We start from the raw sequence: 21012 nt of genomic DNA, 5'->3' as shown, positions 1-21012 counted from the left end.
GATTTCCACTGAAGATGTAACTGTGTAACTTATAAACAATGTTATTTATTAATTCAAGAAAAATAAAATTAAAAATGTATTTAAGTTATTTTGTACATCATGAAAAGTCGGTTACAATTTGAGAATAGGAAATCATATATACAGTATATCATATATACTGTATATGATGAAATACATAAGGTTCACATAATATCTTATTTCCATACTATCTTCATTCTAAAACCTTTACTGCTAACTTTATCCAGATCGGATTGTACATGTGTCAGAGAGATGATTATCTTTCTAGCAGTACCGACTGACTTTTATCCCTTCCTTTGGTTAATTCTTATGAAATGGTAGTTTTAAATATTTTTTCTTAATAGGTATCGATAAATTTTAACCGATTAAAGTTATGATTACTTTCCAATTCTTCTAGTTAAAAGATCTTTTTTACGAAGTGAGGCCTGTTGGATAAAAAGTATTTTTATCTCTTGGCGCGATTCCCTTTCAGTCCATTCTCTGAAACCATTACGGTATTAGTATCGAAGGTCATCTAGCAAGAATGACCGAAGTCTCTAATTTTCTGGTCGTTATTTTCTATGTACGGTAAGAGTTGTACGAGACGGCTGGTGACGGATATTTCCTCATAGGTGTGTTAATAATTTCGATCATAGTTTGCGACGAAATTAAGGTAAAAATATGCTGGTTTAAGAGCTTTCAAAATATAACTTGTGCAAGCATGTGATTCATTCTTTATTGAAAACCGGGGGGTACCCTACAATCGTCCCTTTGTTTTTTTCTAGAATCGTTACTGTCGGCGGAAATTATCACACGATCAGGTATAAAATTTCCTTGTAGAAGAAATCTATGTCTCATTGAACAAATAATGACGACTGATTTACATAATTATATATCTTAACATTTGCAAAAAAAAAAATTGTCGCGGACTGGTGTTACCTATTTTTTTGCGGATGTTTATTTCGTACAAGTTCATAACGTGTTTTTTTGTTTTAAATATATTTGTTAAAAAGAGAAACGTAATCTAATTTACAGTTGCTATAATTTAACAATTAACTCTTTAAAATGGATGGTAATTAATGAGAAGAGATAATTTAATTTTTATGTAACAACGATACAATCCCTACATAAGTAATTCACAAACGGGACGGTAATGTAATTAAAACTTTATTTTTAAACGACATGAATCCTATAACATTTTATTTCTATATATTAGGTACTATAACAGTAACAGATGCTACTTCATATGAGTTACAATATACTCCTGAAAACATCCTAGCCATTCTTAAGAATAACAAGCATCTCATAACAGGCTTATAAAGAAAGTAAAGAGTGAAGTGATTTGGCATTACCTTCTTCACTATCAAGAATTTATTATTATTGTTATACATCTGTATTCCACAGTAATCGAAATTTTAAATACTTAGCCCTACAAACAACACATTCATTATGCTCATCAAGGGGGTTGTTTACATAATATTATTACTTTCAGAGAAATCAGCTCTGACTGAGTTGAGCGACTCAAATATTTTTCATATGCCACTGCCGTATAAAGATTGTAGTAGATATGTAAAATTAATGACTTGTATTCAATGCCGGTTCAATAGAGGAAGGTTTTTTACAAAAAATAATTATATAACATGTAAATGAGTTATAGTGCGTACCGGGCGAAACCTAATTAAAAAAAAAAAGGTAATATTAAGGACGTCAGTAATTCTATAAAATAATTTATTTTTATCTATAAAATATACTGAAGAAAAATGGATACCGTGAAACATTTTAGGTTACGTTAATCTAACATAAATAAGTAATTAGGGTGCTTAGTAATAGTATTAACAGTAATTATATAAAATATGTGCGGTCATGATTATTTATAGCATAAGCAACAAACTTGTTGTTGATGAATAACAGCTGTACTGAGAAAAGAATCTTTCCTCTTTGCTCAAGGAGAAATTACGTCATAATATTGACGTCATTTAGTATTCATAAGATTAGTTTGAACATGGTCTTTTATATGTTAGATTTAGATAATATAATGACTAATGTATTCATATATCTGTCTGATTGTTAATAAGAGCAGCCCTCCAACTAGCTAGTACGGTTACCTCCAGATGATTATCTTCGATGTAACACACGCACGATTGCGTAATAATTTAAATTATTATATACAGACTTTTTTCAGTACGGTATTATTTAAAATACTTCTGATTTCTAGGACGTGTACTCTAAACCATTTACTATGAACATAGCAATAGCAACATTACATGCCTTACTAAGGCATAACCACCATATCTACCTTTGGCCTTTAATTCATGTTGTAGGACTACATATCGTTTAATTACCAGTTTCTTATCTGTTTACTGCACCCAGATGCAGTCATCCTTCAGTGCACTTATTCAGTAAATTAATTCTTTTTACAATTCTTCGATGATATTTTTTTTTCTACCATAATGGTACGAATTGGAACCAAAATTTATTTATTTTGTAAAATTATACCTTAAAATTTTGTGAAGTGTGAAGGAATACACAATGAAGGGTTTCGCTAGTAATTTAAAAAAACAAAAACACGACTTTTCAAAATCAAACATTTTTACCACTGGCTATGGGTTTTTTTAATTAGAAAATTATTTTGTAATAATAGTATAAATATAAAAAATTTAAAAAAAAAACTTATTTTGTCCGTCTACGTACTGATACAATATAAATATACAATTAACTTTTTGATTTTTTCTTCAGTGGTACCCATACCCCCCTCCCAATCGCGGCTTCGTAGCGTGAACGAAGCATGGGGTTCCCGTCGCGATCAGGGGATGTTTAGCCGGTCAAAGAGCTCTGCCCTCTGGACCCCCGTGCGTTCATTAAACTCATGCTTGTGAGAATTATAATAAATAAAGATTAAAATCCTGTTCAATTTATAAAAACTATAAATGTTCTGAAACATATGAATGTTATATAACTATAAATGTTCTGAAGAAATTACAGAACAACAGTAATCTGTAATTTCTTAAGAACAACAGTCTGATCAATACAGGAACCATAGAACTGGTTTTTGGATTTCCCGTCGCGGCTTCGCTCGTGCAACAAATACCCAAATACATAATTAGAATTATAAACATAAATTACCATAACAATAGTAAGAAATCTCATAAAGATTGATTCAACAGCGAGAGAATAAAACGGCAAAAATGTAAAAAAGAAATTATATTTTCTAACCACTTAACATTTTAAATTCAAAAAACCCGAAAATGTTTTTTTTAAATATTTATCCGAAGAGTATTTGCAAGCACAAATTGAGTTTAATGTAGTCGGAAATGAAGAAAATTTCTAATCATTGTTCAACATTTTTTTTATCTTTCTTCACCCATTTCAAGGTTAAATATCAAAAAAATCAACGAATCAGTTTTTAAATAATTACATGAAAATTACACACACCAAAAATCAAATTGATATCTATTACTGAGAAATTAAAAAAAAAAATAGTTGGATTTCCAAAAATATTTAAAATCCATTTTAACCCACTGAACTCGAAATTTTAAAAAAATCTAAAAATGATTTTTTTAATAATCTCATAAAGATTTTACACACCAAAAATAAATTTAATATCTTTATTTCTTAAAAAAAGTAATAATTTAGATTTCATTGTTACTCCATTTTAATTCTTTAAACTCAAAATTAAAAAAAAAACCTTTCTAAATGTGCACTGATAGGCACAGATGATAGACACACATATATCTGAATACCACACTTTGCATGTTGACTATAACATTTTTAGTGGTATAATTAAATTCCTCATCTAAATACAGGCAGCATATACACCTATGTTACAATTGGTACCAGCCAGAGTAGCTTTTTCTGCCAGTTTGTCTGTATCATTAAACAGTCAGTTTCTACAATCATACTCAAGGTGTTTCTTACAGATTTAAAAAACACAATCAATTATCTCAGTATGATGGTTCAAAGTAACACACTTTTAAATTATGGAATAGATGGGAAATTACATCATTCCTTATTTATTTGGTAAACCTGGCATGGGATCTTCTAATTTTGAGAATAATTAAACATTTTCAGGGGTGACTTTTTGCAACATGTGAGATCATCAATAATCATTTGGTTATAGTACTTAAGATGTATTATTCCTTTAAAAGGTAATTTACTCCCCTACAGAAAATACTTTTACATTGTACTTGAGTTCTGGTTTCAGTAATTGTTCACATTTAAGTTTTCAAGCCTTGGGACTTGGAAAATGACTGCTTCTTAAAGAAGATAAAGATCACTGGATCTTGAAATTTGGATGAAACATTTAATTTTTAATTTTTATTTTGTTAACTTTAGCTCATAAATTGATCTTTTTGGCAAATTTTTATTCAGGTCATTATTTACCTAATGATTATAAAAAAAAAAATTAAATTTCTTATCTTTCTGCAGTACAAGTTTCTTAGACTACTTTAAAAATATTACCAAATTTAAATCCTTTTTTCATAAATAAGTCGTAATCTTTTCTTTTTTTAAATTTCTCAGTTTTGATATCTGTTAAATTTACAAACGAATATCAATCCAAAAACTGGTCAAAAGAGAGTTATAAAAATTGAAAGTTTCTATTATTTGATTTAAATTGAAAATATACAAACAAGTTTATTTAACTGCTGCTTGAAGAAATAGCATTACTCAATTAATTAAATTGATAAGAAATACTTGTTCTTCTTATGTGCAATAACTACAAGAAAAATACTTGTAAATTGATAATTTAAATTATCTAAATAAATAAAATAAACAAAAAATAAGAGATATAATAAATAAGAGAGTAAGAATAAATAAACAAATATATTGATAAATTAAAAATAAAATAATTGACAATATATAGATGTTTCATTTTGACTCAGATAAATTTTTTGCCATCATTACTTTAACAATCTTTTTATTAAGTGTGCCATTCTCAAAAGAAAATTTGCATTTAGGAGACTGTAAGTTTTGTTTCTCCTGAAATTTGGTTTTTGAGTTCCATTTTCCATCATTATCCTACCAGCAAGTTTATCTAGTTTTGGCAAGCTCTATAACCTCTATAACCTATAAAAGTTTCATAAAATATAAACTAAGATCTTTCCATTAGATGTTTCAATAAAAAAAAAAAATTAAATTTAGTATATATTTGTTCTAGGCTAACAGACATGTTGCATAGCTGTATTATTATTATCCCACACATTCACAGCTTTTTCTTTTGCCGGTGACATTCCCTAAACTCAAAGTAATTTATACCAATGAGATTAGACTTGCTACTGTTGACTAAGTGCCTTATTATAATTATTATAGTTATATTTTATGACTCACAGGATAAATTTAGTCAATCCATTATCCAAGTCTCTTCGACGGGACTGTTTGGGGCTTGGCGTCCTCAAGTATTTTTTCATACATTTCGATCTTTTTGTCCTTCCAGTGTTGAAAATGTCTGTGTTATGAGTTTTTTCTTGTGAGTGTGAAAAAAGTGCTTTTGTTATTGATTTTTTTATTGAATTTTATTTTATCTGTGGTGTCTGTTGGTGTAAGGTCAACTTCTTTCAGATCCTCTCTTATTTCTCTGATCCATCTGCATCCTGTCTTGGCGTTTCTCAAGTTGAGATTGCACTGTACTAGCTGTTTCAGAAGTCTTGAATCTTGCATCCTCATGATATCCAAAGAACCCTAGACTCCTCTTACACATGGTATCAGTGATGGGTTCTAACTCTTTGTACATGACTTTGTTGGGTACAATCTACCACTTCTCATTTTTCTGGTACTTTTTATTGATGGAGGTTCTTCCAGTTCTTCTTCTGATTTTCTGAAATCTGTGTCTTTGATTGTTTGTTCAGGTAGAACAGTGTTTTTGTCGTATAAGTGTCTTCTGGTTTTATATCTGTGTTATAATGTCTTATTTTTGCATTTATTGATAGGTATTTTTTATTGCTAGTGTACCATGATAATTTTTGAGGTTTAGCTAGTTTGTTTCTTGTTATTTGGATTGAGGTTTTTTCGTTTGAGTTGTTTGTTATTATTTTTCGGAAGTATTTAAATTGGGTTACTATTTTGATTTTATTACAGTTTATATTTACTTCTTTTAATTTTATTAGTTTTTAAGCAAAATTTCCGTCTTTTCAAATTATATTTTGATTAGTTGAAAATTTATTTTGGCTGTATAGTATACCAATGTATAAGGAAAGTTATGCTGATTGGGTTAAATTTTGTTTGTCAAGTTTTTGCAGATTTTGACATTTCATATTCTCCCCCAACTAAAACACAATTTTACCATTGAAAAATTTTGGAAAGATGTCTGTACAGATATATAAATGTATGTGCATATTCTGGCCTGTTTTTTTACTTAATATATCCAAACTGGACTGATTTTGATGAAATTTTGACACAATGATTTCTGTATATGTGGTATTGATTCCTTTTAACTTTGGTTACAATTGATTAAGGGGGCAGGGAGGTGTAGGTTCCCACAGAGAAAACTTAAAATTATCTGTTTACGTTTTACTGATAGAATAGATAAATTTTTTTCATATTATTTAATGATAAGACAGCTTAAGATATTTTCTAATGGTGTAATAAAAACCCTTTTTTATTTTGTTATTGTTTCTGGACTCAAAATTGTATTCTTGTACAAGTTAAATGATCCATTACATTAGTTTATCACTTTCATTACGTATTTAAGCAATTTAATTCAGGAGTGGGGATAGCAAGCCTAATTTTTGTTTTTTTTTCATCAGTAATCATTTTGATTAATATCATTAGACTGAATTTACTGATCTTTTTTTTTAATTTGTTGCCTTCTGAATATGGGTCATTGATGACAATTAATTCTGTTTATCTGTTTAATTCTGTTGGTCAAGGAGGTAGGGAGATGTTTTTACCATGGGTCTTATATCTCAAAATTTTACCCAAAGAATAGAATAACTTAAAAAAAATCCTTTATATATAAAATCATCTGTATATAAATATACCAATGTATGTTGGAATATACCAACATACATAATATTCCACTTAATTTCCTCCTAAGTAGGGTCTGTTGTGAGCAAAGCTTTCAATACTTCCACAGTTTTGCCAATTTTATTTAAACTTCTTATTACATTGTATGATTCCACTAACACCTCTAGGATTTCTAACAATAGAAATGGATAAAAACATAAGAATAAAAAAATAAAATAATTAAATGTAGACTATGATTATGAGACTTTCATATCTTTGGCGTAATAACTTGGCAATTAAAATCTTAAATCACTCCAAAAAAAAAAACACAGCCATTTTTAAGAATAACAAAAATTCTATCCCAAACTTATTAAATAAAATAAAGGGTGAAGAAGCTACTTTCTTCAATATGTCAAATATACTGTTATATATCTACATGCCAACTCCTGTAGCGGAAAACACCCACCTTGTGATGATTCCAGTCACCACACCACCCCCTCTATTAAAGCCCTGATGGGCTTAAATGGAGGTAGTATTTTTGACCCTCTAACTGATTACATCTTACAGTCATCAGCCAGACCTCAGTTGGGATGCCATCGAGGTAAATACGTTGGTAGACATTTACATCAGTATAGTACCACTATAACAAAACTTTCCCACTAAAGTTTAACTCAGCAAAATTTAGACCTTGTTCCCTTAAGAACCCCGCTTATTACTCAAAATGAGTTTCATACTGACTCCGCTCCGGTCTGCCTGGGAGAGGAGAATTAACTCCTACTCCCACACAGCTCCATCGCGGAGTCCCGCGTGACAATCACCATCTTTTGTAACCGCCGCCGAAACGCCGCTGCATACCACCGAAGCGGCACCCAAAGACACCCTGTCGATAGTGCCGTTAGCTCACAAAATGCCCCCGTCGAAGCGCGACCGCACCCCCCGGGACAAGGATAACCATGCTTGTTGGCAGCGGCCGCAACTCCAACAAAATAACACCAATTATTCTAACCGAGGCACGCTGCCTTAAGCGCCTATGTTCGGCAAGTCAACTGCCCAGGCGGTCCCTAGCCACCCAGGTTCCTATCACCTACTAAATCCCTTCGGCAGTCCTGCTCAGGGCGAGGAAGCGAAGGAAGCCAGCAACTATTGTCCACTCTCTACGAGTCCTCCAGTTGACTCGTAGATCCAAAACAGAGTTTACTCTCTCGAGTTCCCTAGTAACTCTGGTACGCTCAGCTTCGTACCGGGGACATATGTGTAGGACATGGTCCACGGTGTCGTCGACCCTACAGTCCGGACAGAAGCCGGAATCAACCAACCTGAACCTTGCCAATTTATCCCTAAAGGCACCATGTCCGGAGAGGAACTGTGTCGTGTGCCGATTGGAGGATACCCAGCTAACCGCTCACAACTCTCTAACATTGGGGAATACACCATGCGTATAACGAACTGTTAAAGAATTGATCCACCTATCTTGCCAAGAGTCAAAACCTTGGTCTTCGATCTCACGCATACGCCCAGAAGTAAGAAGATCTCCCTTCTTTGCAACATACCGCTGGCTACGTTCCGTAGCCGAAATATCTACAGGTTTGATGTTCGCGATCACAGTTACTGCCTCTCGCGAGACAGTCCTGTAACCGCCGACAACCGCTAATAAAAGAAGACGCTGGGCTCGTAATAGAATATCCCTATAACATTGGTACCGCAAACGATGAGCCCAGACGGGCGCAGCGTACAACATAATGGCCTCGCAAACACCTTTGTAAAGAATCCGCATGGTACGGAAATTCAACCCCCAATCGGAATGGACTATGAAAATACTCGTTCCTTTTCTGACGATACTCCGCAAACAGGATCTCGCGCCAGTCAGGATCACGCGCACGCTGTGCGGCTCTCCTCAGTCGGCCCACGCCCTGCTTTTCACAGTCAAGTCCCGAGTCCACCAACCAGCAACTCTCTCTCGACCCGTACTCCGAGGGATTGAGAGTTCTGCGGCTTCAACCACCGCAGAAGAGAAATTCTCTGCCAGGTTATCTAGAGGGACCTCGTCCAGGGTACGAGTGAACACCCGCATCCTGGCCGCAAGAATGTTAGAAAACTTGGGCCAATCCGCCCGCCTGTGCAAGAAGCGCCCCTTCTGAACAGGGGCATCCACCCTAAAGACATCGCGCAGCCCACCTATCCAATCAAAAACTATGAGCCGATGATTGCTTTCTCAATCATCGACTACAGACCAGTTCAGAATCCTACCAGGGATATCCTTACCTATGGTAACATCAATGTTGGTACCAAGGAAGGTCTTCCGCAATCCCACCGCGCCGGTGAAAGTAGCCAACTCGGCGGCGATATTGAACACTTCAAAACGGTGCTGCGCGATGAAGCCTTCTAGCAGTTCACCGCCGTCATCTGTGATCCCACTGTGCCAAAGAAGCGATTTGGCGTTCGCATCAACTCCTATAAGAATAGGACGACCCGCCATCAGCCTGATAATTCTATCCCATCTTTCCAAGTGTAAGTCAGTGGGATCTCTGTACTGAAAGTACGAACTAACCACAACTAGGTCGAAACCATCCACAACAAGCTTAACAACGACGTGATGCGTGTCAGAGGCTTGCCGTATAAAGACACTATCTATAGACTACCGGCACAGTACGGCGGATTTACTTTCACCAACATGGAACTTATTCCAGCCTGAAAAACCTGGCAGGTTACCCTTGACAACGTACGGGTGTTGTAGAAGTAAAACATCGAGGCTCCGCTTTTCAACGACGTTACCTAACTCTACCTGGACCGCATAGGCACCCTGGGCATTGAGTTGACCGAACCTAACCATCGAGCGAGTTGAAGTAAACCTCAACCGCTCTCAAATAACTACCACACTCCCTACTGTTGATGGAGTGCCTATGATTCTTGCGTAACCGCTTGCAGTTAACGCAAGTCGGGGCCTCCTTCTTTTGCGGACAATCGTCACGCTTGTGGCCCTCTTCACCACAATGCGCGCAGACCGACGCATACTTACAAAACTTGGCCCTGTGGCCAAACCTACAACATTTAAAGCACCTCTGCACGTCAAGGTATTCCTTGACGCGACAAGAGGCAAAATCAACGAAGACCCTACCCTTGAACAAAAACTTCTGGTGGAGACCAGCACCTAATTCAAAAACTCCGTGATACCGAGAAGCATCACGCTTTCCAGTCTTGAAGACTAGCCTGCATTGTTCTTTGAACGTGGCCGCATCCAAATCAGTATTCTGCTCCCGAATGAGAGACAGAACTTCCTAATCAAAGAGACTCCGCTCGATGTCATAAATAATGACTCGGGGCTTTCTCAACCGCTTGGGGTCCATCTGAACCTCAAGCTTCTGCACCGCTGGAGAGTCCTTGATGACTTGGACCGTCTCCTTATTATCCGCAACAACGACTAAACCTTTGCTGGTCTCCCGTATGTCTCGAATCCTAAGCCGATTCCGGTCACCACGAAGGGCTTCCCGGAAATCGCGCTTCAATAATTGACTCGTGGTCTTAGAGCCCTCTACCTTGTTTACGAAGATTACCTCCGGTTTCTTCACCGCCTTGCTGGCCTCTCGTTTGGTTTTCAGAACCTCAGCGTAGCGCCTGGGCTGCACTGGGGCCTGAACAACCACCTTGGGAGCCTTGACCTCTTGGGGCTTGGAGGCCAAGGCCTCGAAACCCTCACTTACCGCCATAAAAGCTTCCCTCAACTTGCCAAGTCAAGGGAGAATAGTTTTCCTCGCTCCCGAACTGACCCCGCCGGGAAGCGACAGAAACTCTACCGAGTAGTCCAGGTCCTCCTGGACCACCTTCAACAGCAGGGCAGAACTACCAGGTCTGCCCTTAGAATTTTTAAATGCCTCTACTACAGGGGAGGACCGCACCTGGGTGGGTGCCCCTGTATCCATCGCGTCGCTTACCTCGTCCTCTGAGGAGCTAGTCGATGGAACCGGCGCCGGTTTCCTCTTCCGCCTGGACTTCTTCACCTCTTGGAACTCCGACATGGCCGAAGATTCCCTAAGTCCTACTGAATCAACTAGAATCTCGCTGTCTATCTACTACTGTCAAATTTGGGCAAGCCAACAAAGTGACAACTACCCGCAGTGAGTACGGGCAGCCGGTGACACTTGCGTTCTCCTGTCACATTTCGCACCTCTTCGCCGCTGCTGGAACGATTGATTGGTGCACTAGACGTGCAACAATGAACCACAGATTACGGCCCTCGCTCTGACAAGAGCGCAGAAGGACTAAAAGGCACGGCCTTTTTTTTGTCATGGGGACTAACGACCAGCAGTCGTTGCCACCCTTTTGCCACGTTGAGGCGAGTACGCGCAGCACAAGTCCACGCCAACCACACCTCAGCAAAGCTACAAATGTTGAGTCTGTATTAAAATGCGTCGATCATGAATACAGCCTTAAGACCAGCTAACCTCGATACTGTCGGAAGGTACACATACGACCGACAGCCAAAAGAACACTGATAATAAGATATACCACGGTGATACTCTGAGATGCACCAGGGCTGTATATCTACATATGAAACCTATCAGATTCAGTCGATTCAGTCCTACAAATGTCACCTTTACTCTGTTTATCAAAACACTAATTGTAGAGGGAACAGCCTTACTTTCAAAAAAACAATTCTGAGTAGTTCCCCTACCTCACATTTTGCTGAATACACAATAAGACAGCGATAGATGGTGTAAAGCAAAAATTAAGTAACCTTTATGTCAAAAAATAACTGATGTTATCAGTTCAGTAGGATAATTAATTATATACCATAAAAACTGTTATTAGTTACATCATTTAAATCTTCATTTTATTAGTAGGGTAATAAATATTAGATAACATATATAATTAGAAACATTATTGTCAGAATTTTTTTTCTGCAAATAGTAAAAGGTAAATAACTCATTCACTCACTTATTTAAACAATAATTAAATAATAACTGTTTAATTTTTCAATCATTATTTATATTAAGAAAATAATTATCTAACATTCATATTTATTTCATTTAGAATATTTAGCACTATCTGAATTGCAGTCTTTCTCCTAATAACTAAGTGTACTTTTACATGTTACTCAAAAAGAAATCTTCAGTCAAAATTATGAAACATTTACAATTTAAATTAAAAATTCAATCAGAAAATTATCAAAAATTTTATTTAATTTTTATCCCTTGAAATTGTTTTGCTTTTTTTAATGTATAATCACTGATAAATCATAATAAGCAGTGTTCAGTTTTCCTAATAAAACATTTCTAAAAAAAAATTATTCAGTTATAGAAATATCGATAAAAATTATTTCAGAGCAAGAAATCACAAAAATATTTTAACAAAATTATTTTCAAACATTTTAACAAAATTATTTTCAAATATTTTTGTTTCAAATTTTGTTCCATATTACTGCATCATCGAGAAGTGCATAAGAAGTATTCTGCTAAAAGAGGATGAATCTCACTTAAAAAAAAAAACTAATTTGAAAAGCTATAGAAAATTTTATAAAATGTATTTTAATTTTTGACCAATTAATTTTTCAAAGAAGTACATCCTGAGTGAATGATTAATAATTAAACCCGGCCAGTGAACAGTTGGTTATTACTTAAATAAGATTTAAAGTTGATAAAGTTAAATTTATCTCATGACCTTCATTAAAATTTACAGAAATTTATTCAAGTTTGAATTATTTTTGTATCTAGTACAATATGTGTAATAAAATTCAGTTGTTTTTGTGTAATGCTTAGCCAAAGAAAGTCAGAAATAAATGTAACAAGTAAAGTGGATTTGTTTGAATAATATGTAAAGATACAAAAAAATATTCTTTATTTAATTTATTTAGTTTTTATATCCAAGGTTGATTATCCAACATCAGCCACTTATTTTTTTATAATAAATGATAAATACTTTTCTTTTTTGTTATCTTCAGTCATTTGACTGGTTTGATGCAACTCTCCAAGATTCCTTATCTAATGCCATTCGTTTCATGTCGGTATATCCCCTACATCCTACATCCCTAACAATTTGTTTTACATTTTCCAAACATTGCCTGCCTGCTCAGTCTTTCGCTTCTACCTGTTCTTCCAATATCAAAGCGATTATTCCAGGTTGCCTTAAGATGTGGCCTGTCTGTCTCTTCTTTTCCCTATATTTTCCAAATACTTCTTTCTTCATCAGTTTGCCCCAACACCTCTTCATTTGTCACTTTGTCCACCCATCTTATTTTTAACATTCTCCATAGCATCACATTTCAAAAGCTTCTAATCTTTTCTTCTCAGAAACTCCGATCATCCAAGTTTCACTACCATATAAAGCTATGCTTCAAACATAAATATTTTCCTGACGTTTAAATTAATTTTTGATGTACACAAATTATATTCTTGACTGAAAGTTTGTTTCGCCTGTGCTATTCGGCATTTTATATCCGCCCTGCTTCGTTCCATCTTTAGTAATTCTACTTCCCAAATAACAAAATTCTTCTACCTCCATAATCTTTTCTTTTCATATTTTATACTCAGTGGTCCATCTACATTATTTCTAATACATTTCATTACTTTTGTTTTGTTCTTGTTTATTTTCATGTGGTAGTTCTTGCATAGGATTTCATCCATGCCATTCATTGTTTCTTTTAAATCTTTTTAGAGTCACAGGATTATACCAAGTAAAATGTTCCAGTAAATCATCAACTGATGAGTCAGGTAACGTACATCACACAATATAAGGAATCCAAGGAAATTTAAGGACCTCTATTCAACAATTGGGACTAAGAAAAAAAATTCAAAAGTTACAAAAAATTCCCGTAAAATGTTATTTACTCATACTCTGTTTAGACAAAAAAGCCCTGAATTTTTTCTGTTAATTTACTATCATCATCAGTGGTTCTCTATACCACTAATTATTAGTGGAGTAGAGAATTAACAAATTAAAAAAAAAAAAATCTTCAGTGATGAAGCTATTTCATGTGTCAGGACTTTTTCAATGACAATACTTCAGGATATGAACTAATAAACAACTCCATATCCTGAACACTAATATAAACTCCATGTCCATTTTTGCTGAATACAGCATGTTCTGTTTTTTCATTACATGCTGTAACATCACTAAATATTCTTTTTATGTTTAGCCTCCAGAATCACCGTAAGGTATTACTTTAAAGGATGATGTATGAGATCTGTAAATAAAGTAATGGGACTGGTTCAGATAAACTTTTTATTTACAATCATACATGGACTTTATTACCTTCGAAATAGTTCCCTTGGGAAGCCATGCAACGTTTCAAACAGTTTTCCCACTCTTCAAAGCAGTGTTAGAACTCAGAAACCGGAATATCCTTCAGATGGTCGGTTACATCATTTTTTTACGTTTTCTACTGTTCCAAAATGGTGTCCTTTGAGGTGTTTATTAAAGTCGGGAACAGGAAAAAGTTACTGGGCCTCAAGTCAGTTGAATAAGGTGGTTGAGGAACTACAGGAATGTTTTTCTTTGCCAAAAACTCATAAATTGAGCGTGCAGTGTGGCAAGGTGCATTGTCATGATGCAGCATCCAGTTGTCTTTGATGGTTAGTCTCGCATGAACAACTCTTTTCTGCAGTCTTTCAAGAATTTCTCGGTAAACATATTGATTTACAATCTGTTCTGCAGACAAAAACTCCAAAAGTTTCTGATTTGCTCAACACTGTCACCACTTTTTGATGTTAACAGTCTTCCAGAGCGAGGATCATCTGCAACTGATTCCTAGCCATCTGAAAATGCTTTAAACCACCTAAAAACGTGGGCTCGTGACAGAGCGTCATCTCCACAATTTTCAATTGTGAAAAAGGTTCAGTAGCATTCTCACCGAGTTTAACACAAAACTTGATTGCACAACATTGCTCATAATTAGTATCACCCATTTTTGTAACGCACAACAAAAACTTGTTTCACAAAAAGTTTGTTTATGTCTCACTTTACAACAGCAGACTAAAAATATTAATACCTAATATACATCAGCTATTTGTATAAACATATTATTACTAGTAATTTTACAATCTTACCACTTTGGCTATCAAAAAAAAAAACTAGTCTCATTAATTTATTTACAGACCTCGTATATGAATATAAATGAAGCATACAGGCTCAGGTCGACAATTCCTGAGATGTGTGGGTAATTGAAACCCAACCATTAAAGAACACTGATATCCATGATCTACTATTCAAATCTGTATAAAAGTAACTGCCTTTACTAGGATTTGAATCTTACAAGTCTAGATTTTGAAATCAGCTGATTTGCGATGATGAGTTCATCACTAGACCAACCCAGTGAGTTCACTAAATCATCTAAGCAAATTGAAATTATACATATTTTGAAGCATCCCTCATTATAATTATAATCATAATTATAGCTACAAACAACATATTTAAATAAGATCTGCTGCTTCAAATTATAGCAAATTGTTTGTAGGTTTCTGGATAAGAATTTTCTGTAGCACAGGGTAGGAAAAAGTGGATGAAACATGTGTCTTATACACTCACTGAAATAACACTTTTAGTTTTTTAATTTAGGGATTACATTAAAGAATTAGAGTGTAGTATTTGTTTAAATGATATTGAACACTTGAAAGGAAGCATTTTAAATGGCTGTTGAACTCATCCACTCGATAAGCTGTGTCATACCCAGCAAGAATTGAACTGCACTTAGATGTAAGTGGAACCACTAATGGAATAGTTCAAATTGTACCAAACATCATAGAAATCACTTATTAGCTGTTCTTTAATTTATGATAAATTTAAAATTGTTATACATCTAGTTGTAGAAATAAATAGTTCTGATCCCCATCTTAACTTTATAGATAACCTACAACATTTTCAAATGTTAACTTAAATAAGATAATACTTACTAACATTAAAATACAATATTTTGAAATAACATTAAAATAAATAATCCAATTTTGATAAATTTAAAACAAACAGAAAAGTTTGATTGATTATCTCCTAAATTTTACAAATGGAAGCCATATAGCTATAAATTTTCAGTCTATAAAAATACTTTGAATTACAGAATAAAACTGGATTATTATGTAGTAAAAAAGTTTATTATATTAAAGCAGTTTTATACAAACTAAATGCTTGTGTCAAACTAAATACTTGTGAATAATAAAAATTATTACTATTACATTTTTCTTGAATATTTTAATAATTTCTTAATCGATTCTTATTCTTTCCATTGGTAGTTAGGATTGTCCCAGTCTACTTGCTTTCCAAGGAAATTTCATCCCAAATTCATTAATGCCTTATTTGGGGGATAAACTGAACGATACCAGACAGAATTGTGCATTGTGTATAAATTAGTGTTATGTAAATGTTAGGTGAGTTTTAGAGTTGTAAAATCAAAATGTAAATGTTGATGAATGATCAACATTTCTGTAAGATAAATTTTATTTTTTGATTTAAAGTTAAAATTTATATAAATCCTAAAATAACGCCTTATTAATTTTTTTAGAGAAGAGAGGAATAGGATTGAGAAAGTAAATATTTTGAAAAAATGCTACAACCCTAGTTTACCAGTTACCATTCCCTACTCTGATGGAGCCATAGAAGAGTTTTATAACTAACACCCTCATAGTGAAATCAAAAGTAATAGAATATGATAGGGAAAGAACGAAAGTGAGGAATTAAATATTATGATAGATATAAAATAACAGAAGTTATTATTTTAATAATTGATTTGAAAAATATGGATGCCTCCACTTAGTGGAGGCATCAAAATTACTGCTGCATAAACTTTCACACAGAAAAGAAGTTTGCTTGCATCAAATGTAAGACTGGGACTGAAAATATTTGTTAAATTATTTTCGTAAGTATAGAATTTAATGCAACCTGAAGATGAACAACAGGAAAACTAATAAAAAGAATATTGTTGAAATACAATGTTGCAGAAGAATGTTAAAAATTAAATGTGATGAAATTTGAAACGAAGAGATCTTAAAAATACAAAAAGAGAAAATTTTTGGCATATCTTGTAAAGAGATAAACTAGGATAGAGAGCCATATATTAAATTTTCAGATATATTTAATGGGTAATGTAAAGGTAATAAATCATAGATTAAAATGAAGATCATAATTTAAGACAAACATCAGATAATTGAGGGATTTAGTAAATATCTTGAGGTTAAAACTTCACCAGAGAATACAAGGAGAGTAAAGTAGTATCAAACCAGTAAATGTCTTATAATTCCTGGAAAAACTAAGCTGCAACATCATCCACCTGGAAAGTAATTTCTACGTTCCAGTTTATTTGAACAAATATTTTAAACTTTTTGTTAAATGTATCTGTCATTCACATAATTTTTTATTTTTTTAATTATTACCTGTTCAACAGTCTTAATAAAAGAGGGTGAGTTAATGCAATTGGCTAATGTCCAAGCATATCAGTTAGTTGGTCCATCTTTTTTATAAGAGCACAAATAATGCAGTAACTGTAAGAAAAGTTAGGATTTATTAACTTTTTTAAGAAGGTTTGCTACATTATGAAAGAAGTCATAATATTTTTGTCTCCAGAACATTTAATACAGCCTTATTTAGTCAGAACCTATAACAATTAATTAATAATGAATGCAGCTTGCTGCATTCCTTTATTGTGAAAGGCAGAGGATATACAGAGTGCAGCAGAAACAGTATCCCATTTAAATATTAATTTTAAGTGTGAAGAGATAGAATTACATATTATTAATTTACATTGTTTGAAAGAACACTTCATACCATTTCTTAAATACGTCCCTTTTTGTCAATTATGTCCCTCAGGTGACCATCATTGTTGGTAATGGGATCTTTGGCACGAGTACCCACATTCACCAGAACCTTGCTTGTTATGGACTCAATATTGGTGCAAATGCTGTTTTCAATTCCTGAATATTTACTGGCCATTAGCATATAATTTGGATTTCAAGAATCCCCACAGAAAAAAAGACACGTCCATAAATTGGGCAAATGGGGTGGCCAATTGACACAACCAAACCGAGAAGCAAAGTGTTCTGAAACTATTCTTCATAAGATTATAATGGATGTTCTAGCTGTGTGAGTGGCTTCACTGTCCTATTAAAATCACATCCAGTGCATATTAATATTCTTACGGTGTAACTGCAATGTTACTCTGTTGCAACATAACATCATAATAATCTGCTGCAACTGCGACATTCTCGCCTGTATAATTCTCAAAATAATACCAGTAATAATCTACACAGTAACTTTTAGGTTATGAAGTGGTCATTCATGAAGCTGGTAAGGGTTGCGAGGCACTCGGTAGCTAAAGTTTTGTTTGTTTATATATTCAGATAAATGAAAATGGGCTTCATCAGACCTTATTCAAATTGTTGAGAAATTTTGACGTGCCTTTAGATCTTTGGGCAATAATTCTTGCAACCTTTGCATCTTCTATGGATGGAACTTAATATCTGAATGCAACATCTGAGGAACTGATTGTGTTGGACTTACCTCTAAAGAAGCTCTTACTGTTGTAATGTTGTCCAGGGTGCAAATCGTATATAGCCTACCAGATGGCTTCTTGTTTGAAGTAGATGCTATTGTTCTGAACTGTCTGACCTACCTCTTAATCGCCTTCCACAACAGAACTTTTCCATTCTGGCTGAATCAAAATTTTGCCGAAATAAATGCTGAGTACTAAAAAATTTTTTTTTTTATTCTTAAATGGTCATGTTTTTGTTTTACTTTTTTTTGCAATTTACAGCACTATCAGCTCACTTAAAAGAGATTTCAATTGCAAAAACTTGATGTTCATTTAATCAGTACTCCATACTGACTACCAAAATCATGTAATATGGCAGACAGAAAAAATGCTTTGAACTGCACTATGGAGTAATTTAAATATCAGTTCTCTAGGAAACTTCCTGTGACCAAAAGTAGTGTATGATTTCAAATGGGTTATTGTTTCTGCCGCACTTGTATTTTTGCATCAACTTCCTAGGTTTGTCATACCACAATTTTTTTAAATTATTATTCAGCAAAAGAGTTTTGATTTCAACAAATCTGAGTCTCATCGAGTAGATAGAAACAAGAAACTGATCGCATTATAATTTTTCCTCGAATGGCTTGGCTTTGATTTTTCTAACTTACAGGTGGCATTTAACCTCTATTTTACCATGACATAAGTTTAATAAATGGAAATAATGTGATAATACATGAGCATTTAAAGACAAAAACCATGTACAAGAGGAACTCTAATTATCTTTAATTTTTTAAACATTGCACACACACGCGTGTGCGCTAATCTATATAATAAAATACTTACTTATATTTGTTGAATATTTATACATAAGTTCTTATCAGTATTTAAAATGCGGTAAGGTTGTTTACTTATAAATAATTATCATTAATACAACACAAAAAAAAATTTATATCATTGTATGATCTGACAGTGGTCTAAAAAACTTATTAAATCTGTTTTTTAATTGTAGCTAACAGTACATTACTATATAAAAGTTTAACCAATATTAAATGACGTGAAGAAATATAAAATAAAATATATTTTTATATAGAATAACATAATTAAAAGTATATTTTAATTTATTTTATTTATATATAATTATGAAAAAGGTAAGTATTTTTTTTTTTTTAAGTTAAACTATATATTATTTTTACATAACCATTATAAATTTTATAATAATTAATTTCTGTTTTATTAATATTTTAATAATTAATTATTGTTATAAAATAATATTAATTTTTTATATTATTATTTTCTTTTTATTCATTTGATTAAAGGCTGAAGCCTGTATTCAAAAGAATTTAGCTACAAACATATTTATTATTTATTTATTCTTTCCAGTAACAAAACGCCCAGTTACTGTTGCCTTATCCTTTCTGTTTTATATGGCAAAGAATTTTGTAGCATGAGGAAAATGCCAAGTCTAATCAAGATTCATCCCAGAACTTTCCAGATGATAGGCAGAGTTGCTACTACTCTGCCATAGAAGTTTGCAATCAGTATAAATTTCTAATAATTATAGAAGTGTAGTTTACAATTCTTGCAATTAAGTAGTAACTGTTCAATCGATACTGGTTTTTTTTTTTATTTAGTAAAAAAAATCTAAAATCTCTTTTTAGTGACTAAAATCTCTTAAATTACAATCAATTTTAAGCATCCAGTCAACATACATTTCTTACTAAAACAGCTGTAATTAATACAAAAGAGAAAAATCGTAAACAGGATATACTGAAAGTTCTATAAAAGAAATGCAATATTAATATTAAAAATTATTTAATAAACACATCTATGAGTGTACAACTAGATAAAACATAAAGTATCATAAAATATGTGAACATCACTTGAAGGTATTTACAACAAAATAAAATCAATAAACTTAAAATAAAAAATCGATCCTGTTAATTACTTAAAATAAACAACAAATGCAACTTCAAGGCAGTTACAATAAAATAAAATTTAAACACTGTAAAGGTTGAATATTTATAAAATATTGTAATCTAACTGTCATGTAATGAGAATGAATAAAAATTATATGATATCAATTTTTTAAACATTATATTTTCTATAGTACAATTGCTTAGTGGATTAATTTTATAAAATATTAAGTTAATTGAGTTATTGCAAGCTAATCCTCGAATTATTAGTTTTAAGCCTCTAAATAGTTATTTATTATTATTACTGGGTCAGACATGGTCTGCATCTATTTTAATGAAGATGATATGGATACCCTTTCCAGAATTGAACTGAGACTGTTTGGTTTAAAACCCAGCATGCTAATCAGAATACCAACAGGCCATCCAGTTGGTCTAATACAGCCTATTTTTAAGTTTCAGTAAAAATATAATACTTTTAATAGGATTTTTAATGCCAATTTTTTTTTTAAAAAAAAAGCACTAATCTGGTAAAAAAATAAATTACAAAAATTAGTGTAACAATTATAAGCAAATTGAATTAATTTCAATATTTACAAAATCTACAAATTGTATAAAATTTAAAAAGTAGAATATTTAAAAATAAATTCTTCTTAATCCAAATTTCTAAGTTATCAGGTTTGTACTGTAAATCAATAATAACTGATTTTAAGGAAGGAA

General features: G+C 33.0%; 2 protein-coding genes across 7 annotated transcripts in view; one reads left to right on the top strand and one right to left on the bottom strand.

Moving 5' to 3' along the window:
* The window catches only part of stac (C2 and C2B_Munc13-like domain-containing protein staccato), a 352276-nt gene that overhangs the window by 191556 nt on the left and 139708 nt on the right, over nucleotides 1-21012 (bottom strand). The gene's annotated exons all lie outside the window — the stretch shown is intronic.
* Nucleotides 19284-21012, top strand: part of LOC142324985 (uncharacterized) — a 91539-nt gene continuing 89810 nt past the window's right edge. For all 5 annotated transcript variants that reach the window (XM_075366191.1, XM_075366192.1, XM_075366194.1 and 2 more), the window contains exon 1: nucleotides 19284-19530. In XM_075366191.1, the coding sequence (XP_075222306.1) occupies nucleotides 19522-19530 (9 nt within the window). In that variant the 5' untranslated portion in view covers nucleotides 19284-19521. The remainder of the gene's footprint in view (nucleotides 19531-21012) is intronic.

The sequence above is a fragment of the Lycorma delicatula genome, chromosome 5, assembly GCF_047948215.1.
Source record: "Lycorma delicatula isolate Av1 chromosome 5, ASM4794821v1, whole genome shotgun sequence".
NCBI lineage: Eukaryota > Metazoa > Arthropoda > Insecta > Hemiptera > Fulgoridae > Lycorma > Lycorma delicatula.
The sequence above is the reverse complement of the archived record's forward strand: the minus strand, read 5'-3'. Positions and strand labels throughout refer to the sequence as shown.